At 55.2% G+C, this 21,302-nt stretch overlaps 8 protein-coding genes across 8 annotated transcripts; 4 read left to right on the forward strand and 4 right to left on the reverse strand.

Moving 5' to 3' along the window:
- Positions 1 to 142: 142 nt before the first annotated feature.
- N656DRAFT_782051 (uncharacterized protein) lies at positions 143 to 2,054 on the reverse strand. Its single transcript, XM_064815689.1, has 3 exons — positions 2,011 to 2,054; positions 1,471 to 1,909; positions 143 to 1,384 (listed from the first exon to the last, which is right to left on the reverse strand). The coding sequence occupies exons 2-3, from the start codon at positions 1,826 to 1,828 to the stop codon at positions 615 to 617; spliced, it is 1,128 nt and encodes a 375-aa protein (XP_064667599.1). The 5' UTR covers positions 1,829 to 1,909; positions 2,011 to 2,054; the 3' UTR covers positions 143 to 614.
- Positions 2,055 to 2,681: 627 nt separating this feature from the next.
- N656DRAFT_782054 (D-tyrosyl-tRNA deacylase) lies at positions 2,682 to 3,522 on the reverse strand. Its single transcript, XM_064815690.1, has 4 exons — positions 3,214 to 3,522; positions 3,109 to 3,151; positions 2,854 to 3,047; positions 2,682 to 2,795 (listed from the first exon to the last, which is right to left on the reverse strand). The coding sequence occupies exons 1-4, from the start codon at positions 3,415 to 3,417 to the stop codon at positions 2,715 to 2,717; spliced, it is 522 nt and encodes a 173-aa protein (XP_064667600.1). The 5' UTR covers positions 3,418 to 3,522; the 3' UTR covers positions 2,682 to 2,714.
- Positions 3,523 to 4,690: 1,168 nt separating this feature from the next.
- N656DRAFT_782056 (uncharacterized protein) lies at positions 4,691 to 6,676 on the forward strand. The gene is made up of 2 exons (XM_064815691.1): positions 4,691 to 5,933; positions 5,995 to 6,676. Exons 1-2 carry the CDS (start codon positions 4,883 to 4,885, stop codon positions 6,564 to 6,566), a joined length of 1,623 nt encoding a protein of 540 aa, XP_064667601.1. The 5' UTR covers positions 4,691 to 4,882; the 3' UTR covers positions 6,567 to 6,676.
- A 2,519-nt stretch (positions 6,677 to 9,195) lies between these two features.
- N656DRAFT_293539 (uncharacterized protein) lies at positions 9,196 to 11,290 on the forward strand. Its single transcript, XM_064809155.1, has 3 exons — positions 9,196 to 9,341; positions 9,443 to 10,380; positions 10,500 to 11,290. The coding sequence occupies exons 2-3, from the start codon at positions 9,539 to 9,541 to the stop codon at positions 10,951 to 10,953; spliced, it is 1,296 nt and encodes a 431-aa protein (XP_064667602.1). The 5' UTR covers positions 9,196 to 9,341; positions 9,443 to 9,538; the 3' UTR covers positions 10,954 to 11,290.
- A 2,117-nt stretch (positions 11,291 to 13,407) lies between these two features.
- On the forward strand, positions 13,408 to 14,913 carry N656DRAFT_800291 (isocitrate dehydrogenase NADP-dependent; the record flags this gene model as incomplete). Its single annotated transcript, XM_064817992.1, has 3 exons — positions 13,408 to 13,828; positions 13,886 to 14,422; positions 14,489 to 14,913. 3 exons carry the CDS (start codon positions 13,408 to 13,410, stop codon positions 14,911 to 14,913), a joined length of 1,383 nt encoding a protein of 460 aa, XP_064667603.1.
- A 456-nt stretch (positions 14,914 to 15,369) lies between these two features.
- On the reverse strand, positions 15,370 to 17,327 carry N656DRAFT_757973 (uncharacterized protein). The gene is made up of 2 exons (XM_064813165.1): positions 16,896 to 17,327; positions 15,370 to 16,827 (listed from the first exon to the last, which is right to left on the reverse strand). Exons 1-2 carry the CDS (start codon positions 17,114 to 17,116, stop codon positions 15,687 to 15,689), a joined length of 1,362 nt encoding a protein of 453 aa, XP_064667604.1. The 5' UTR covers positions 17,117 to 17,327; the 3' UTR covers positions 15,370 to 15,686.
- A 222-nt stretch (positions 17,328 to 17,549) lies between these two features.
- Positions 17,550 to 19,268, forward strand: N656DRAFT_294385 (metal-dependent protein hydrolase). The gene is made up of 2 exons (XM_064809157.1): positions 17,550 to 17,602; positions 17,659 to 19,268. Exon 2 carries the CDS (start codon positions 17,758 to 17,760, stop codon positions 18,853 to 18,855), a length of 1,098 nt encoding a protein of 365 aa, XP_064667605.1. The 5' UTR covers positions 17,550 to 17,602; positions 17,659 to 17,757; the 3' UTR covers positions 18,856 to 19,268.
- A 403-nt stretch (positions 19,269 to 19,671) lies between these two features.
- Positions 19,672 to 20,274, reverse strand: N656DRAFT_714477 (Endosulfine-domain-containing protein; the record flags this gene model as incomplete). Its single annotated transcript, XM_064811976.1, has 2 exons — positions 19,672 to 20,100; positions 20,239 to 20,274. The coding sequence occupies 2 exons, from the start codon at positions 20,272 to 20,274 to the stop codon at positions 19,672 to 19,674; spliced, it is 465 nt and encodes a 154-aa protein (XP_064667606.1).
- Positions 20,275 to 21,302: the final 1,028 nt, after the last annotated feature.

A 21,302-nucleotide genomic window follows, 5' to 3' on the forward strand; every position in this document is an offset into this window, starting at 1 on the left:
GCAGGATCGGGAGCGCGACAGGGAGAAAGAGAGGGCTACTACCTAGCCATGCCTTTCACGGGAGCTCCAATACCATGATATCAACCACGGGCGGGTGACAGGATGCTGTCTTAGACGGGCTTGGGAGTGATGAATTAGCAGCCTACAGAAGGACGAGGACGATACGAGGACGGGCAGCGTGCGCCCCTCAGAACCAACGCAACGAAATCATCGAATCACAACATGATCGAACAAACGCCATCGATGGCAAAAAATCGCGTACATACATACACCATACAGCCCGGTACTAGACCGATACCCTCTGGATTGGATACTACGTTAGGATAACGACACGCTCTCGATTCTTTGGGGTGGCAAACAGTCATGAAACGGTTGTTGGTGGCGGCAGCAGTTGTAGATAGGGCACATGGGAGGAGCGGTGACATTTTTGGGTTTTCTGGGCTGTGCTGCGCGACTAGCTCAGAAAATAGAGAATCTTTTTTCTCATTTTTGCTATCAGATATCAAAGGGGTGATGGATAGGCAATACCCGCCCATCGGTTAAAAAGCCGGTGTTCTCCCAGCCTCCGATAACGCCACTCCCATCTAGCTACCCTTGCCTGTCATTCAGCAGTTTTAGCTGAAGAATTTCTTGTAAGCTGCCTTCTCCTTGGCAAGTCTCGCGGCGGCCGCCTTCTTGACGGCAGCAAGTTCCGCGGCAATGGCCGCATCCTCGGGGGCGAGCTTCTTCGCCTCCTCCAGACTCTGAAGGGCCGAGTCCTCGTCCTTCAAGCGCACCTGGGCAAATCCGCGACGGTAGAGCGCCTTGGCCTTGTCCTTATCTGAAATGGTGGTGACGGCAAGGGCGTTATTGGCCGCCTGGACGGCGTCAGCCCACGCATTGAGCTTGATGTTCATCAGCGCCGCATTGCTGTTGAGAGAGACTTCGAGGACGTCCAGCTTCGTTTTGATGTCGGGCTGCTCGTTGTCCAGGTCGGGATCCTTGTCCAGATACCGCAGGCCCTTCTGGTACTTGTCCAGGGCCACGGGGATATTGCCTTCCTTGAACGCCTTGTTGCCAAACTCCTTGCAGTCGCTCGCAATCTTGAGGATCTGCACGGGCGAGAGGACTTCGTCTCCGGTCACCTGGTCCTCGGGGAAGTCCTCGTACTCATCGCCGTAGGCGTCGGCGACCTTGGTATCGGCGGCCGCCGCGGCCTCCTCGGCTGACAGCTCGCCGCAGTCGGCAATGACGGCATCTTTGGTGGGCTTGGAGTCCTGCGTCTTGAGGTTCTCGATCTTGCGCACGACCGACTTGCCGCTGAGCACCTGGCCAAAGACAACGTGCTTGCCATCGAGGTGAGGCGTAGGGACGGTGGTGATGAAGAATTGCGAGCCATTGGTTCCTGCAACCCCGACCGCGAAACATGGTTAGCAGTCTTCCTCCTCTCTTTGGAGAATTGCTGAACGGAAAAGCACATATGTCACATACCGGGACCGGCATTGGCCATGGACAGAAGGAAGGGGCGGTCGTGCTTCAACTCAAAGTTCTCATCCTCGAACTTGGCGCCATAGATAGACTCTCCACCAGTGCCATTGCCGGCTGTGAAGTCGCCGCCCTGGATCATAAACTCCTTGATGACGCGGTGGAAGATGGAGCCCTTGTAGTGCAGCGGCTTGCCCTCCTTGCCAATGCCTTTTTCGCCTGTGCACAGGGCACGGAAGTTCTCGGCGGTTTTGGGTACAATGTCATTGAAGAGCTCGAATGTGATGCGTCCAGCGGGTTGCTTGCCAATGGTAATGTCGAAGAAGACGCGGCTTCGAGCCTTCTTGGCTTCGTCGCTGCTCATGTTGTCGGCTTGAAGTGAGGGTATCGAGTGAGACAAAGATCGAACTAAAGGACTTTGTGAGATGGGGCGACCTGCGAAGGCCTAAATGAGGTGGTCAGTGTGAATGTTGATAACGTAGTGATTTGGTGCTGAGACCTAGGGACTTTGGTCGATCGATCCGGTTTCGAATGCGATTAACCTACCTCTTTACGGCTCTAGGTGGATTTATCTACTTTCTTTCAAAAACACTCTTTGTGGCTTTGCTAATGCAGCACCGAGATAGCTGAGGCCTGTGAACCGTGGTGGTAAGGGAAAATGTAGTTTAGAATTGGGTGTTGAAGCAGCTGAGAAGTGGAAGTGATTACTGGAACGCGAAAGAACGGCAAACGGTGAGAGTTTGCGACTGATTTTAGTGTGACCAGCACCTGCAGCTTCCTCCCTCGCCGGCACACCTACGATGCTTCTTGAAGCTTCGAAATGGCGGGGCAAGCTGTGTTTCGTGCTGGGGTTGAGGGGCATTGGTGCGGGGCGGAAGCAGGGACCCTGAGCCCCGGTACCCTAACCCATTGCGAAGATAGTGTCGGGTGGGTCCTCGAGATGGGAGCGCCGTGCACGAAGTACCTGTCACCCTATGCACTTCCTCAAACTGGAATTGGGATCCATCAAGGACTCGGAGCTGGACAGTGACACAGGGCTGAGCATAGAGCGTAAACCATAATTCCTCAAGGAAATGTTCCTTCAAGTTATTTCTAAGTATGTTTGCAGTATACTTAGCATCTGATGATTGACCCATGTAGCTTTGCTCTCAAGCTTACCTCGCAGTTCCTGCCTTCCGCTGTCGCAGGCTAAGCAGGCAGGGTCTTCTCATTCTTAAGATCGATTATTACTTCGCCTCCTCCTGCGGCTTTCATGCTGATGCCTCACCGCCGCCTTTCACCTTCTTGTCTAGGCCATCCTGCCTTGGCGTCGTCGATACCTCGAGTGTAACCTTGCTGACAGTCAGCATTATCTGCAGGAAAACAGGACGGCATGAGGCAAGCTCCAACCGGGCCGTCGTTGACCAATGCAACCTGCATCATGGCCTGAAAGACGCCGTCTTTCACTCTGTCCGCTGCGTAGCCTTCCTGCACTTTGCGATAAAAGTGCTGATACAGCCTCTTTGCGTCTCCTCCACCCATTGCCCCGTGGAAGTCCGGTTTGCTGCCCCTTTTTGTCGAGGCGAGAAGTGTGAATTGAGACACTGTGAGCACCTGTTAAAACATGCACTATTGAGTTTCCAACACCGATTTAGAGCTGCTCACCGCAGAGAACTTCACCGTTGATGTCTTGAACGCTCCTCTTCCACTAACATGGCTCGTCAGAGCTGGACGAGACGCACTAGGGGTGAGGTTGTGCAGGGACCATACACGACCTCCTGATTCATCGTCCCATAACTTCAACTTCAACACCTTGGCAGCAAGAGATTCAGCCTCCTTCTCAGTGTCACCAGGGGCAACAGCAGCAAAGACGAGGACACCTTTGCCGATGGACGATATGAGTTCCTGGTCCACGGTGACTGAGGCGGAGAGAACGCGCTGAAGAATGGCTGTAGTCGCGGAGTTAGAGAACATCACAGGTTCTGAGTCTCTGTAGCGTTGCACACGGACCTTTCATGTTGGGCTTTCAAGGGAGTTCAGGTCGATTGCCTGAGCTACGGGAAACAGAAAAAGAAGCTACAGAACAGCCCAGTATTAGATGTTGCAATCCAATCCACATGGGCCATGGCACGCTACTCCGTAGGAGACTGCGCTACGAACATTTAGAAACGAGTTTATACTTCAGCCTAGAATGGCAACCTTGGACACAAGTTCCATGACAGAACGCCGCAAAAACTAAAATGTCGTAACATAGAAGCCAATTCACGCCCTTGCCCAGCTCTACAACTCGTCAGATAATCAACGGGCCATTTGATTGCTGGTAAGGTGCTGAACATCCGATGAGTTCCCCGGGTATATTAAAACAGTGGGTCTTAACCACTCACAGTTTGCACCCTTGCTCACCCAGCTCTCCTTCAATGAGAAGGCTGATGTCCAAAGAGCGTCCATCTAGTCCATCCACAACAAAGGTGTTAGTCTTAACGAATTAACCCACTTACTTTGGCTCTATGGCTTTGAGTGTAGAGGTTTTAGCACCAATGGTAATAATTTAGCATTCCATTGGTGTGCTCTAGAGGTGACTCCTTCCTGGAAACGAAGATAGATCCTCAAAAGGAGGTAATAGCGCCAAGCCGCTCTATCTCTGTGGCTAAGAAGATACCTTACACTACATGGCGAATCGCGGCTGTCACAGGCATGGCCGGCAGGCCATGGAGCCGCGCTCCCTTCCAAACTGTTGGTGGAGCTACTTTGATCCTATTCCGATCAGCCTCAACAAACCAGGGCAGCCAGTTTGACCCTGCAATCGAGCATTTCGGCCGATCATCTCAACAAGGGCAAAACGAAACGGACCGGCATTCGCCAGTTTGTCTTGAGCAGCGAGTCTGCCATTCTTCTACTAGGTAACTTTTCATTCGCGAATGACGTGTTGCATTCTTGAAAGTTTCGCAATTTCACTGACCTCGTATCCCTTCCCTCTATTGGCCTCAGCGCCCGATCGCGAAACATTGCACCTGTCGCCGTTCGGTCTCGCGACTCTGCAGCGAGTACAATTGGATCTGTCCCCGCCATCCGAGTCTTCGCTTCCCTCGCTTGCGGGACACCACCGACGAAATGGCGGCACGAAAACTCCAACAAGAAGTCGACAAGTGCTTCAAGAAAGTGGCGGAAGGCGTCACGGAATTCGAGGCCATTTACGAAAAGATTGAGCAGTCGACCAACCAAGCACAAAAAGAAAAGCTAGAGGACCAGCTTAAGCGCGAAATCAAGAAGCTACAGAGGCTACGCGATCAGATCAAGACATGGGCTGCAAGCAATGACATCAAGGACAAGGCTCCGCTCCTGGAGCAGAGGCGGCTGATAGAGACGGTTTGTGTTCCCTCGCGTCCTCAACTGGCCGTGCCGATGAACCGCTCAGGACACTTATTCGTGGCTCTAGCAAATGGAAAAATTCAAGGCTGTTGAGAAGGCTATGAAGACCAAGGCGTATTCCAAGGAAGGGTTATCGGCCGCTGCGAAGCTCGACCCCAAGGAGCAGGCTAAGATGGAGGCGAGCGAGTTCCTTAGCAACATGGTCGACGAGCTGGAGCAGCAAATTGAGACTCTCGAGGCCGAGGGTGAATCAATACAGGCAACCATGAAGAAGGGGAAGGGCCACGCCGCCAAGGCGGAGCGAATATCTGAGATCGAGCGCATCATCGAACGGCATAAATGGCACCAGGCGAAGCTAGAGCTGATTCGACGCTCGCTCGAGAACGGAGGCGTCGAGGCAGAACAGGTCAACGAGCTGGAAGAAAGCATCAAGTACTACGTGTCTGACGGCATGAACGAGGATTTCATGGAGGACGAGGGCTTGTACGACGACCTGAATCTGCAAGAGGAGGAAGATGCGTACGGCATGAACCTGGATAATGACAAAGGGTCGTCACAAGATACCCAATCCATACAAGACGACACGGCCGGCGATGCCGAGGCGAAAGCGGCGGCGGGCACGGCAAAGCAGCGTACAGCGGCAGACGCGGTGGCAGCGTCGGCTGCACGACGGCCCTCAACTCAGCTCAAGTCACCTCTACCGACGCTCGCGACGGTTCACAGTACTCCGCTACAGTCTGCCAGCAATGCGGGCAGCGTTCCTATGAAACCGGCGGCACCACCGACAAGGCTCGCGGGCGAGGGTTTGAAGTATGCCAGCGCGGCGGCAGCAGCGGCGGCAGCCGACAAGAACAATGTCGGCATTGCGCCGTTGCCCCCACCGCCGTCAACGACGCCGGGCGTTGGCGTTCCTGCACTACAGCCAGTGCAGGCTAGGACAAGTACAACCAACTCTCCAAGCTCAGTACCTATACAACCGGCGGTGCAGGAAAAGGCTTCTACCCCGGCCGGTGCTTCCCCAAGCGCGACAACAACAGCGACTCAATCAAGCAAGGCAGCATCACGAGGCAAAGCACCAGCACAGGCTGCCGCACCCCAGACTGCCGAGTCATCATCAAAAGGTATGAATGAACACTCCATGAACCGTCTCGTCAAGCTACTAATACAAACGATGCGAATTAGCGCAATCAAATGGGACAGCGAACGGCATCAGGCCGATTGAGGAAGAGGATGAAGAGGAAGAGTCGATATACCATCTCCCTGCGTCCCTGCATGACCTCGTTGAATCCTTCGAAATCACGAGGAAACGCCAGGTGCCGTTGAGCGCACCTGCGACGCAGAGAATGCAGGCGGCAGCCGAGGCTAGCAAGCCGGGCGCTCTTGACGCCGAACCACCACGAAGCTACTTGCCGGATGTAAAGTTCCATTCACATGCACGGTTTCCGCAAGAACCACTAGCGATACTCGACGACCCCCGGCTCTATACCCGGATCGACCCGGACACGCTCTTCTACGTCTTCTACTACAAGCAGGGCACCTACCAACAGTACCTGGCCGCAAAGGCACTGAAAGACCAGAGCTGGAGATTTCACAAGCAGTACCAGACGTGGTTTCAACGACACGAGGAGCCAAAATCGATTACCGAGGAGTTTGAGCAAGGGACTTATCGCTTCTTCGATTACGAGAGCACATGGTGGGTTCCCCGGCGTCTCTTGGCTGCTATTTGCATGCCCACTAACATGGCGATAGGATGAACCGTAGGAAGGCCGACTTTAGGTTCGCCTACAAGTTCCTCGAAGACGAGGTGTGAAGCTTTCTTGTTACCGGGGACGACCAAACTCGTTGGGTTGACCGCGGGGTGAGGGGAACTCTCTTGTACGTACGTACAGTATGTAGGTTGGTTGGGCTTCTGCGTTCAGTATCGGTAACGCTCTGATTCTCCCGTGGCGGGCCCCCGCCGGCTGACGGGTCCGCCATTGTGCGTTACTAGCAAATTTAATCATGACGGCAGTTTGCCTCTGCATCGTTCGAGCCCCCCCTTTTGTCATTCGGAGAGATACGGACTCGATGGGATTGACAGCCTGCCACAACAACCGCCTAGCAGGAGAAAGATAGGGTTGTTCGGTGGCAGGGCACGCAGGAAGCGGGGCCGTCACAGGTCCAAGCCATGCTTTTCTTTGCCCAACCTTGTTCGCTTCATGACATGGTCGTATCGAGATATTCTTGAGCGGCCAGCAGGACCTGTCATCGCCTCCTGGCTGGGGTTGTCAATCCACCGGGATAATTCCCGGTAAGCGACCTGTGTAACGCCCTCGAGTACAGTATGCTGCAAGAAATCCGAGCGGCGGGTCGAAGCGCCCTGGCGCTTGCCGTTGGGGCACCCGGCAGGCAGGCCGTGTCGGTACCGGATCTGTAGACCGGGAAGTTGGGGTTAATTGGAGGAGGAAATCCGTCAAAGCTGTCTGGAGTTCGGCGGGCTCCGGGTCAAGGAGCCAACAACCTACATACCTACCGCCCTGTTTTCCTAGAGAGAGAGACGGCAACGGACGGCACTTGGTCATATTCGCTCAATTGTCCCGTCCGTCGGGAAGAGGAGCCACGAAAGACATTTCCAATCGTTCCATGGGAGCAAAGGGGGGCGCAGGGCAGGCGCAGCCATGCTTCACCATACCCACCTGGGTAAAGTAGTTGCGCCGTCGCTTAAACTGCAGGTGCCGTTGGGAATGGAAAAGGAACCGAGAGAAGAAAAGGCAGACGCGCCGTCCCATCAACTTCCAACAGGCACACCATATGCAGTTGTACTTGAGGCTTGCATAGTGTGTGTTGTCGGGCCTTGCCTGGGACGAATCAAAGCACTCAGTGCAAAGATCAACTCCGCACACCGAGAATTCGTTAGGTGTGCTGTGGGCCGAGAGTCTTGACCTTCCAGACACTTTTACACCCAACCAACCGAAAAAGTCGCAGTTTCCTTGATGCAGTTGTCCACGGTCACACTCCGTAGCGAGCGAATCGCGGGAGAAGCTCTTGCCGAATCCTGGGCTGTTCTCCAAGATGCGTTCCATTTCACTTCAATGGACATTGCAACAGTACATTTTGTGCTCAGCCGCACCGAGGAGAAGCAGCAGCATCTTGGTTTGTACGCTCAGTGCACCACATTACTGTACTGAGATCTTGTGCCTAAGGTGTGCACTTCTCCTGCCGCTCCCCGTGCAACGACAAAAGGGCAAGGGCCCAACATCGACCAACCGGCTGCCGATTTCGAGGCTGCCGAGGACTGCCAACACGGCTCAATCTCAGTCGTGGGTTGCACGGAGCAGGGGCCGTAAGAAGGGTCTACTATTTGGAAGTGCAAGCCATTTAGGTCTTGCCAGAACCCAACCCTACTCTATCTTTTGCTTCTTCTTTGCTTCTGATCCGCGAACCATGGTTGAAGATGGTTCGGCATTTCGACATTGGATTGGTTAGCTGCAGTCCCGCCGTCGACATGTCACATCGTCCACGAGGCTTTGCCACAGCCTCCCGGCTTTCTGTTCCTCCATTCTAATTGACCGATCGGAAGGCCGCAAAAGCTGGTCGCCTTACTTCCCCGATGCTAAACCTTATGACGCACCTCCTTGGATGTAAGCCTGCCAAGAGGATTAGTGCTGAAGGACAGACAAGCGAGCTCGTCTGAACAAGATTCCCGCGAGTACATCCTACCCAGATACACAATGTTGATACACACACCCACGGCTGAACCGGAAGAGCCTCCCCGTCGCTGCACGTCAACCAGGGACTGTACTATACAGTACACAGCCATCATCACGGTTGGGCCCGGTGGCCCCTCGGACCAATGTATTGTGATTCTCCCCCCTTGTGCTATTGCGCCCGGTCCCTTCCTCCACCCGTGGGTCCTTCGACCGAGGGGCTTGAATAGCGATGTTTGCGGGCCGTGGTCAATGGCATAGACATAAACCCCTTCAACGATAGGGGTTGGACTTGGATTCCTTCGACCACCGCTAGAACAATCCTGTCTAGCCCTTTCGGATATCGGTGTGGCGTCGTCAAGAGCCATGCCCAGACCAGCGTGACCTGGTGATCGTCGGACCAAAGTTGAGCCTCCTTGGCTGGGGTGTATGTACAACTTGAAGTTGTGCAGCATCGGGCCGGGGCATCTTAGGCCTTGTGTATTGTACCTGTAGAGCCTGCTTCGGGGTGGTCGTTACTTTGGGCCTCGATGTGTCAATGCAGACATGTACGGATGCACCCGGTGTCTGGACACCCCCATCCCCTAAGCCCAACCTATCCCCGTTCGCCTTACTTGGCTACGGCGAATTATGTGCCATTCCGCTTCACTTCACCGTGGTCCGGGACAAGATCCACCTTGTGAGGTGAAAGATATATGGTCCAAATGGTCCATACAGCTCTCTCATAGAACACTGCATCAACAGAGCAGCATGCACCTCAACCCATTCCACCCATCTACTCGCGATACCTTCTTGATCATCCCAACTCGGTACTAGACAGCACATCGTATACCTCTTTTTCTTGTAAGCCACTATCCGCTCTTGCTACACTTGTCTGACCTTTGACAAGTCTTAACTTCCTGTTGTGAGATATCCAGCACACGGAGGCTAACATCGACCTGCAGGAGCATTCGTCTTTTGTCGAGTGAAACCGGTGAACAGGACGGTTCACAGCGCGGCAGTAGCATACGCCCCTTGCAGTCGGTCATAAGGTGTTCTTGATGGAGGCATATATGTATCTTCCTGGCAATGGCTACGAGGGCATCACCTGTCAAGACGATCCATGGCCGGATTCAGCCAGCATGCAGAGGAGCAGCTCCCAGTCATCCAGTGCTTCCACCCTGAGCAGCAGCTATACGGCCAGCACTTACATGACGGATTATTCGTCTCTCGGCCAGCTGTCGCCTGTCGAGGACCTTGGCTGCCACGACCCGGCGGCAAGCTTGTACCAACTTCCATGTTCCCAGCCGCAAGACGCAGATCACCTTCTCTTGGCCACCGGGTCCCAGTATCAAATCAGTGACCAACAACACCTACCCCAAGCTCTGCAGCTTTGCACACCTTACCAGCTCTTTACGCACCTGGTCCCCAGCATCGAAGCAGCGGCTCGTCAAGCGACGGATCATGCAAGTCTCATGATCCAAAGTCAGGGATCGTATCTGCTGTCGGGTCTCCTTGTTGTCACATGCGACGTCGTCGACGAAGCGCTTTGGACGCTCCAAGATCAAGGACAGGATTCGTCTCCCCGGGCAGCTGTACAAGACGTCCTGTACCGACACCTCTATCGCCAGTTCAAGGATGGAGAGCAGTTCCAAGAGGACCCAAGCAGGACCCTGCGGGAAGCGGCCTACCAGCTTCAGCTCCGGCTTCAAGGCCCCAAGGTCCCGGAGATATGCTACTACGCCCTCCTTGCTGTATTGGCCAAGCTGGCCGAGGACCTGAGGGCTGAGCCCACGGAGGAGGAGGTGACCGGAGTGAAAGCGGTAGCGGCGGAAGAGGAGGAGGTAGAGGAACCAACAACGGTCCCCGGGTCTCCTGACGACGCCTTCTTCGACCCTTCACAGTAAGTAACCTACCTACTTTACCGTCTTCAAACAAACCCCCAACAACAGAGCGGAAACAACACACGCACCAAGAACAAGCCAATTGAGGCAGCAACCTGATGATGCTCCCCCATCGCAGACTCCCAACGACAGAAAAAGAACGCTACCCGTGCCTGATACCCGGCTGCAAGCAAAAGGGTTTCAGCCGGTCGGCCGACCTGGACAGGCACTACAAGATGGTGCACCTCGGGGAGGAGCACAAGAAGAAGTACGCGTGCGACTACAAGAAGTGTGCGCGGCACGATGCTCCCTTTTTCCGCCAGGACCACTTCCGTGACCACCTGCGCCTGTTCCACAAGGAGGACCTCCTCAAGCGCGGGTCGGGGGCGCCCGACCGCTCCTGGTGGGAGTCGCGCTCCCCGCGCGCCATGTTCGCCGGCTGGTGGCGCTGCAACCGCTGTCTTGTCGTCCGTGTCGACTATGAGAGACACGGCTTCGTCTGCCCGGGCTGCGGGAACCCCTGCGAGGCGGAACGACAGAAGTACAGAATGGCTGCGGCTGCTCAGGCTGCGCGCGGGGGTGGGCGGAAGTGAATCAGTTTCCATTTCTCCTTCTTTCCCTCCCTTTTCGCTTTGATTATCTTCGTTCATGGCGTTGGGTTGCCTATCTTACCTGCTACTCCCGGCTGATTGGGGCTCTCGCCCCCTAAGCCCCCGATTCCAACCATCGATGGTTCCGTCATGATGCTTTGAGTACTAGATGTCATTTTCTCCTGTTCGGCTGGTCTCCTGGATCGTTTGCATCGTTTGTCTTTTTCTCCCTTTTGCTAACTGCGGAACCCTCCTTGACGAAATGACATGACTACGACGATGACGAGGCTGAACCAAGTGACACAGTCTCTTGATGATACAGGGAACATATCTTTTTGCCTGTTTTCCTTCTTCGAATAATTTCCTTCAGGCGTCGTTCGGTTTCACCTAGTAGGACAGTTGCGGCGGACTAACATTTGTACTACTTACACTGAGGCTGCGAGGGCGCCAGGTCTCAGGCCAGACGGACGCCTCGCAGTTTCTGTCCCACGTTACTGAGGGGGGAAAGGGGGTTGCGAGACAGACAGAAGGGGATTCCCCCCCTCGATTGAGGTGGCACCGTGCCACTTTCAGCCCAAGGAGGGCTGTGTACCAACGTTGTACGTTACCTCGTCACGTCATATGATCATACAGACGATACCAACGATAGACTACTCCGAGCGGCGGGAATGCGGGAATGCGGCGGCTGGGCTGGCTGCGCAAGGGATGTATTTCATTAATCAGCTTTTTTGTACTTTGCAACGCTGGCGTTGTCGAGTCTTGGGTGGAGAGAGTCGAAGGTCTGGCTGGTGGAAATCCCCTGATGTTAGTATCGGTGGTGAATAGGGGAATTGGAATTTGTGTTGGAACTCATCGGGTGATGGACTGGTGGTCGTGTGCAGGGCACTGCACGCCGAGTCCACACTAACAGAAAAGGCGATCCGTCAGGCGGATTTGCCTGCCCATTAGAGGCCTAGTTTCTCCGGACAACATTGCAGGTCAGGAAGAGCGGATGTCTGTTGCTGGAATAGTTAATAGACTTCTTGCCTTGCTAATCCCAAATCCAGGCTGAGAAGTATCCGTAAATCTATATTGTCCCATTTGAATCGCCCGAGTCTCTAAAGTCTAAACCGTCCAAACTTTACCGTACTGTACCATCTTATCTCCGGCGCGATCCGCAATCGCCGCCGGCTCGGCTGTTGGCGCTTCGGCGTTCTTTCTCCGCGCTCTGGCCGACCCCGCAATTTCGCTGCTTGGCGTGCTGTCGAGCCCTGAACCGCCTGACTAGCCGAATCAAGTAACGTACGTGTAATCAATTACATTAGAAAACGCTTAGAATCAAACTTGTTAGGGAAAGCTCAAAGGACTCGATAGCAAACCTCATCATTCTCTATCAGCTCAGCTACTCAAAAACCAAGTTTCGGTCGTCATCATATTCTTGACCGCCTTGCTCGACCAGAGCAAGAAGCTCATCGTTTGAGACATGCTTTGCGGGATGATACATACAAACAAGACAGGGCGAATATGCGGGGAACTGCAGCACCCTTCCCACTGCAACCCCTCGTCCGAAAAGTTTTACCACATTGGTGACCAGTTTTGTGTTGTTGAAGGTATCTGCATAGCTACCGCAGCTTGTCTATGTTAGTATACATCTAGCGCATGCTCTGTTTACATGACACCAGATCTGATGCATAAGCTTCAGTACTAATGTACGTAGGTAGGTGCCAAAGCGCGTCATGTAACGTTGAGCTGTGGTAAGTTCTCTAGTGTTAGGCTGTAGCCTGTAATGCAGGAACTTGGAAGTTGGAGGAGGGAAAAATATTCATAACTTTCAATGTTAATACTCCGTACATAACCATACATACTGGCATCCCACTCCACTGCGCCGAGATGCGCCAATCCCTCACTTGCAGCATTTTTGCACTGCTGATCGCTCAGAAGTGGGAGGATAAAACAGAGAGTTAAAGAATTGCGCGAATTGAGCGCAACTTGCACAGACACGGACCGGAAACATTACAACCAAATCAGCCTCTAATCTAGGTAGGGTCCCTGCATCCTGTCAACTGAATTTTGCTTGTAGGCTCCGAACACGGCTGTGGCCGGTATATATCCTTGAACCGTCCTGCCCCAGACCGATCCAGCGACTTAGATATTTAACCAACCGTTTGCTAACCACTGCTGTCCTAGTCAAGACTTCCGACTTCCCCGCCGAGCAGAGCCGATCTTTGTGTGTGTGCTACACAACCTCTAGGTCTACGGCAGACACTGGGCATTCCCCAGTTCCAAAGGTTCTCGGCCTCACTTAAACTTCCTCTCTGCCGGGCACACTTACCGCGGCCCACCCGACGCATCCAATCAAGTGACAGGCGCTCATACGGCTGTTGTTCACTTCCTCGGCTTTCAATCGCCGGCCTCAGCTCCAATTGCACTCCTGACAGCCCGGTCCGGCTCTACCCGTTATCCTTATCATCGATCACCATGCCTCCCATCGCCACCTCGGCCTTCCGTGCCTCCTCCTCCTTCCTCTCCAGAACCGCTTGTTCTCGCACGCCGGTCACTGTAGCATCCCGAGCCGCTCCCGTCTTCCTCTATTCTCACATCAGCCGGCGCACCATGGCCACCAACGCCCCCGCCAAGATCAAGGTCAAGAACCCCGTTGTCGAGCTTGACGGCGATGAGATGACGCGCGTGATCTGGAAGGACATCAAGGAGAAGTTTATCTACCCCTACCTGGATGTAGATCTCAAGTATTACGATCTCGGTCTCGAGTACCGCGACCAGACCAACGACCAAGTCACCCTGGACGCCGCCGAGGCCATCAAGAAGTACTCAGTTGGCGTTAAGTGCGCCACCATCACCCCTGATGAGGCCCGCGTCAAGGAGTTCAATCTCAAGCAGAGTACGTAATGGAACACTTATACTCCCAGCACCAGACCTGAGGCTTAACAGCAAACAGTGTGGCTATCACCCAACGGCACCATCCGGAATGCTCTAGGCGGCACCGTCTTCCGTGAGCCAATCGTGATCCCCCGCATTCCTCGCCTGGTGCCTGGGTGGAAGAAGCCCATCATCATTGGCCGTCACGCCTTTGGCGACCAGTACCGGGCCAAGGACCTGGTTGCTCCCGGCCCTGGCAAGCTCAGCATGGTCTACACCCCTGAGGGCGGGCAGCCGCAGGAGATTGAGGTGTTTGAGTTCAAGAACGGCGGCGGCGTCGCGCAGACCCAGTACAACACGGACGAGAGCATCACCGGCTTCGCCCACGCCAGCTTCAAGCTGGCCCTCGACAAGGGTCTTCCCCTGTACATGAGCACCAAGAACACCATCCTCAAAAAGTACGACGGCCGCTTCAAGGATATCTTCCAGGAGCTGTACGACACGCAGTACAAGGCCGAGTTCGAGGCCAAGGGCATCTGGTACGAGCACCGCCTGATTGACGACATGGTCGCCCAGATGATCAAGAGCTCTGGCGGTTACATCATGGCTCTGAAGAGTTAGTGCCACCGTTGAAATTCGTGTCACCCAGTAGCAAACTAAGCTGACCACCCTGTGTCTTCAGACTACGACGGCGACGTACAATCCGACATCGTCGCACAAGGCTTCGGCTCACTAGGCCTCATGACCTCGGTACTCATCACGCCCGACGGCAAGACGTTCGAGTCGGAGGCGGCGCACGGGACCGTGACGCGGCACTACCGCGAGCACCAAAAGGGCCGCGAGACGTCGACCAACCCCATCGCCTCCATTTTCGCGTGGACCCGGGGCCTGATCCAGCGCGGCAAGCTCGATAATACCCCCGAGGTGGTCGCCTTTGCCGAGTCCCTCGAGCGCGCCTGCGTCGACACGGTCGACGTTGACGGCATCATGACCAAGGACCTCGCCCTCGCCTGCGGCAAGACGGCCCGCGAGGACTACGTCACCACGGGCGAGTACCTCAACGCTGTTGAGAGGAGGCTTAAGCAGAGCTTGAAGGAGAAGCTTTGAATGAAGTTCTAGATTAAGAGAGAGGCTCTCCCCGACGTCCAAAGTCCCGACGGGATGAGTTGATCTCTCCTGAACGAAGCGCAAGCCCGTCAGCATAATGGTGGGCGTTCGCGGACAGGTCCCACCCGAGATAGGCCACGGCTGCGCTCACGGCGTGTTGTGCAAAGATGGGGTTCATTGGCCAAGATCTTGGATGAGCGCGTACTTGCTTTGTCTGAGTTGCCTGGACCTGTTTTTGGCATAGAAGACAGCATATCAGCCATCGTCTCCTTGATATATACGCACATCTTGATTTGGGCACGGGAGGGGCGCTATTCCTTGCTTGGGTTGATCCAAACGCTACGCCTTGAGATCTAGGGTTGGAGATCTGAGATTCTGGGTTCCTTGTACATCTTGTATACAGTGCCGTTCATAAGACAGCCAAGAACATACCGTGAAGCTTACCATGTTGATTCGATCACTTTGACCGCGCTATGTTGGTATATTTCCCTAAAAGCCTTCCTAAATGCCACCATAATCATACACGCCTTTTCGGGTTCTAGCTGCTCAAGAAGAAGCGAGAAATAAGTTACGCTGGCCTGGAGAGAAGAAAATATGATACCCGTCGGTACACCATTGCCGATTACCTCGCCCTGATGCCGTGTATTTTGAAGAACACGCCGTTCATCATCTCGCCTTAAGTACCTTTTCTGCAGTGAGAACTCAATAGCTGCCAAATCAGCCATTACCACCAGACTTGCACCCCCTCTCCCCATAGAGAAAAGCCCTCATCATCAATGCCCCAGTGAAACACCAACCGACCCCTTTCCCTCCCCGGCAGCCGCACTATCCCCTCCTCCCGACTGCTGTGCGGCGGCGCTCTTCTTCGGCCGCTTCGCCGTCGGCGTGCCCTCCGCTGCACCTCCTCCCTCACCCTTTTCCTTTTCCTTGATTTTCTTCTTCTTCGCCGGCCGCGAGGAGCCGCCCTTGGGACGATACCCTGGGTCGTCGTCGACAACACGCTTGCGTTTCCCTCCTCCTCCACTCGACTTGGTAGCCGGCCCGCCCAACGTGCTCGGTGTCGCCACCCCTCCTGCGTACCCGAGTAGCTCATCGTCGAGATCATCATACGCCCCTTCAGCAGCAGCTGCTGCGGCGGCCGCGGCCGCTTTGCTGACCCGCTTGCTTCGCGCCGACCCGCCGCCAGCAGCGCCGCTCCCGCCTTTCGCGGAGGAAGAAGCGCGCTCGCTGGCTGCCGCCCCGCCAGAGGCTATCGCTCTGCGACGGGAGGAGGAAGGGGCCGGGTGGTCGTCCGGGTGGAGGTGGTGGTCTTTGCCCTCTTTGGCTTCTTTGTGGTGGTCCTTGTCCTTGTCGTGCTCGGCGTCCTGCAGAAAGGTCTTTGGCGCGTGCTTGCGCAGCCAGTTGTACACGGAGGTGGGGTTGCGGAGCGCAAAGTCGCGCTGGGCGTCCTTGCCGCTTGTGGCCGAGCCGCTGGCGTGCGCGAGCGGTGCCAACGTGGGTAGCAGGTCCGGTTTGGAGCTGGTGGTGTTGTTGTTTGATGAGGTCTCGTCGCCGGCACCGGCACCGGCAGAGCGCACGTCAATCTCCCAGATGTAGTTGTCAATGTCGTCGGCCGTGAGGAACGAGGGTGGATGGGCCTGCCCTTGTGCCGGGTCGGCCGGCGAGTCCCGCCCTGCTTCTATCTCCGCCAGCAGCTCCGGGAAGCGCTCGGCTGCCGAGGAAAAGGGCAGATGTGGCACCTCCCGCAGAAGCTCCTGGTATGACTTGGCTGGCACCGGTTCCGCGGGGGGGCGCCCGTCAATGTCGAGGAGCAGCGCGTCGTCGTCAGGGGGCGGGTCTAGGCTTAGGTCTATCCGCTTCTCGGGAGGGATCTGAGCGGAGTTGTTCACGTCGAGGAGAAGATCGAGTAATCGGCTACAGGATATTGTCAGCACTATCATGAAGGAAATGCCAAGTTGGCTACAGGTGATAGCCGCACTTACTCATTCTGTATTGCCAATCTTCGCGCAGTGGCCAGGGCTTGTTGCTCCAGCTTATGGAGCTCCTCGCCCTCGTGCATCTTCTGGTCAAAGATGATGCGCATTTTGCGATACTTCTTTTTCCATGACCGGTACGAGGGCTTGTCGTCGGCCATTCTGGCGTCCCCGGTATCGTTTTCAGCTTTTACTCGGATGTCGACTCTGCTGCGTGCATCAACTTCCATTGCGTGGTCGATGTCTGCCAATTGAAGGCGGGTGCAGAGTTCGATATCGAGATGTGTGCGATGTCAAGGGCTTGTGGCTGGGGTTGACTTTTTGGGCCGCAGTTGCGAGTGTGTCCCGGGTGAGGATGAGCAGGGTTGAGGACAAAAGGCTGAAGCTGCAGCTGATTTCAAGGCGTGTTGGATGGCGCGTGTCGGCAGCCGGTGACCCCTGTCCCCGACGATGAGGATGAGATGCACAAACTGGAAGGGAGGTGCTTTTCTAAATACGTAATTACAGCGTAGTTAAATACCTACGAGGTATCCGCCCAGAGTGGTCATCGGAGTTGCTAAAATGACTGTGCAGCCAAACTGGAGCAATCGCAGAAGCTACCACAACCAGCCGTTGCTTAGGCAGTTGACACAGTTCATATAAGTTAAGCTCCATAGCCTAGCGCCTTTCGTGACTCGGCCATCTCTTGGCGTTACTGATATTGATTCTTCAATACCGTATATTACACCCCTTCTCAACTTCAAGTTATTCTTAGCTTACAATTCTACTGCAGCTTTTACACAATTCAACATCCCAGGGACTCGAAAATACAGTTCTCCCAAAACCAGCCGTCAACACCTACATACAACACACCAACCACCAAAACCGTCGCATGCTCCGTTCGCTCGCCCTCAGAATGGCCGAGAACGCAGCGAAGCGCCTCAAAACAGACAATGGCAGCCCCCTAGCCATCGGCACGCACAACGGGCACTTCCACGCCGACGAGGCGCTGGCCGTCTACATGCTGCGGCAGCACGTACCCACTTACTCAGGCGCGCAGCTCGTGCGCACGCGGGACCCCGCCCGGCTCGAGGCCTGCCACACCGTGGTGGACGTGGGCGGCGAGTACGACCCGTCCCGCAACCGGTACGACCACCACCAGCGCAGCTTCGGGACTTCCTTCCCGGGCCGGCCGACCAAGCTGAGCAGCGCTGGGCTGGTGTACCTGCACTTTGGCCGGGAAATCATCGCACGGCGCCTGGGCTTAGCCGCTGACGAGGACAACGAGTCCGTCGGGCTGGTGTGGCGCAAGGTGTACGAGAGCTTCATCGAGGCGCTCGACGCGCACGACAACGGTGTGAGCGTCTACGATCCGACCCTGCTCGCCGCCGCGGGGTTACAGAAGCGCTTCTCGGACGGCGGCTTCACCCTCGGCGCCATGGTCGGCCGGCTAAACCCCAACTGGAACGATCCGGTCCCCGAGGACCCGGCCGCGGCGCAGGCGGCTGAGGATGCCCGCTTCGAGCTGGCTAGCACACGCATCGGCGAGGAGTTTGACCGCGAGCTCGACTACTACGTCCGCGCCTGGCTGCCCGCGCGCGAGGTGGTTGCCGAGGCCTTTGCCGCGCGGAGTGACTACGACGGTGAGGGTCGCATCATGGTGCTCAAGGGTCAGTCGGCGCCTTGGAAGGATCACCTCTACAACCTTGAGGAGCAGCAGCCCGACTCCGGTAAGAAGGTGCTCTACGTGCTGTACCCGGAGAAACCTACGCCAGACGCAAAGTGGAGGATTCAGTGCGTTCCGGTCGCCAAGGATTCGTTTGAGAGCCGGAAACCGCTACCTGAGGCATGGAGGGGGTTCCGGGACGAGGATTTGGATGGGATATCGGGCGTGAGCGGCTCCGTCTTTGTGCATGCCTCGGGGTTCATTGGGGGGAACAAGACGTTCGAGGGTGTGCTAGCAATGGCGCAAAAGGCTCTTGCGCTTTGATGGGGTGGATACATTGCTGATGCTTGCAAAGAAGCATTATCGATGCCCAAGCGGGTCGCGCATCGCAAGGCAGGTTGGGCACTCAGGAGTGGCTAACGGCAACGCTGATCCGAGCATGGGGCTTACCAGCAGTCCGACACCGGAAGGTGGACTAATGGTAGCTCCCGGGATGTGATCAATTGCCGTTTGAAGGCCCAAATGGGGCGCCGGTTGACTCTCATGTAGCGATGTCAAGGTGGCTTCAACCTCGTTGACTATAGCACGGCACCACTTTGCCCAGAAAATGATCCATTTGCCTGCTGCAAATGCAGAGAAGCTGCAGTAGTACAGATAGCAAAAGACCTCAACCCGAGTGTTCTGCTCGCATGACCTCAATCTCTTCCGTTTCCTCGTAATTCACTGCTCGCATAACCCTTCTGCAGACCGGTTGCTCAATCTCCCTGCTGCCCCATCAACCGACCGTAGGATAATGTGGGAATCGTGCTGCAAGCTGGGGAAAGAAAGGGGGTTGTTTCAGGAAATCAGGACGATCAGGACGGCCATTGCCAAGGACCAAATAAATACAACAAAACAAGAACACTGTCCCAGCCCGTTATCTCCCTTTGTCATCTCCATCCGGTAAACCCAACCAACCAAAACGCCCGCAGGTTCTTTTCGTAGTCTCGTAAATCTTGGAGTACCTTGTCCTGCCGGGTAAAACTCCAGGCAAATATCAGCAACGCGTAGACACAGCTTTGGTGGCTATCTGAGTAAAGGCGCAGCGGCGAGATAGAAACCCCGGCACCACGCCGGCGACTCGCAGAAAAGCACACAGCTTCACCCTCGGATGGGGAGATCCTGTTGCGGATCTGCCGGCTGCTGTTGCTGTTGCTGTTGCTCCTTCTTTTCTTCAGCGGCAGCCTCGACGTCCTCGGCGCTCGTTTCGCGGTGCAGGAAGCTGCTCTCCTTGACGGGGCTGCCGGCCTGCATGTGCGGGTGGTGCTGGTGGTGGATGTGAGGGTGCAGCAGACTTCCGATGCCGTTGGGCCCACTGACGGGGGTCGACAGGTGCGGGATGTTCTCGGGCAGCGGATGCTGGCTGCCCACGGCGCCCGTGTCGACGCTGTCGCCCTTGCCCGCCTTGCTCATGGCATAGTCGCCGCTGTCGAAATACTTGCGCTCCTTGAGGTGCTTGGCGAAATGGTCGCTCCGGGTGGGCAGCTTGCCGTACAACCGGAAGAGCCGCTGCTCCTCCGGGGAGAGAGACTGTGGGGTTGGACATGGTGTGTTAGCGAGGGATTCATGAGAAATGATCAGTCCTTTTTTTTTTTTTTTTTTTCTCGCGCAACAAAAAATGATAAAATCTATATCTGATTAGAGACAACCGAAGACAAAAGAACCTACCTTGACGTCGATCTTCTTCGCCTGGTGAGGGTTCATGGTTGCAGCGTTTAGGTTTCGGGAGTTGTTCACGATGGTTCACTGATCGACTGCCAATCGGGCCACTCCGAGTTGTAAATCGTGATGGCGAATCAAGGTGGTTGTGGGGGAATTTGGCGCTTCCTAATTGCCAGCGCCTTGGAGAAACAGCACGTCGTGCTGCTCTTCCTCTTCCTTGATGCAGCAAAAGGCGGGCGCAAGACCGGTGTTTCGAGAGGGGTGTGAAAGTGGAATAGATCTCGGTGATGGTGTCGCAGGTGGGAGGGAGGTGGGGTTAAGCTTGTCGTTACTGCAGTTGGGTGGAATCTTTTGCTCGAGGGCCTGCGCAGTCGTTTTCGGCTAACGGCAAAGGGTTGTAACAGGCCGTGTAGGGGAGACAGCTGCTAGCAATTTCGCGATGACTCTGCGTTCGGACCAGACCGAAAACGGAGCTATTTGAGACGGAAACACTTTGGCTCAGTGGGCGGTCGTTTCCCACCCACAGACGATTATATAACAGTATCTAGCAATGTTGATGTTGTCTTGTGGATGTTTTGCCAGGCGACGAAATTCATGCGGTTGTTAGGTAGATCCATGCTATGGTGTTACTGATATACCCGAGATTACAGTAAGAGTCACCAGCTCTTTGGTCGTTCAGTGATCATTGCGCTGTCCCAGGCCTACAATAGTGGGGAATGCAACAGCCGGCACTAGCCATATGCAACGCTGTGCGTTCTTCACCGAGTCTCGATCGAACCACTCGATTCAGACCATCGAAGATAGCGATGGTTGGTATCCTGGTTTTCCAAGACGGCAGTGTAGTATACATCATGCTGTGTCACCTCTTTCCCCTCTCCTGTCTCTTTTCCCGCTTCCATGTCTTGCCATGCATATCGAACGCTCAAGAACACTTATGGTGGCACGGATATATTGAGTCGCAGTGACATCCTTGTGTCCTGGCCCGTCCGGATCAAATCACCAGATCGGTCGCTTGCAGCTGTCTCGTCACGAGGAAAGAAGCCTCATCACACAATATCACCAACCCAATT

The sequence above is a fragment of the Canariomyces notabilis genome (genome assembly GCF_033297395.1).
Source record: "Canariomyces notabilis strain CBS 508.74 unplaced genomic scaffold N656scaffold_21, whole genome shotgun sequence".
Lineage (NCBI taxonomy): Eukaryota > Fungi > Ascomycota > Sordariomycetes > Sordariales > Chaetomiaceae > Canariomyces > Canariomyces notabilis.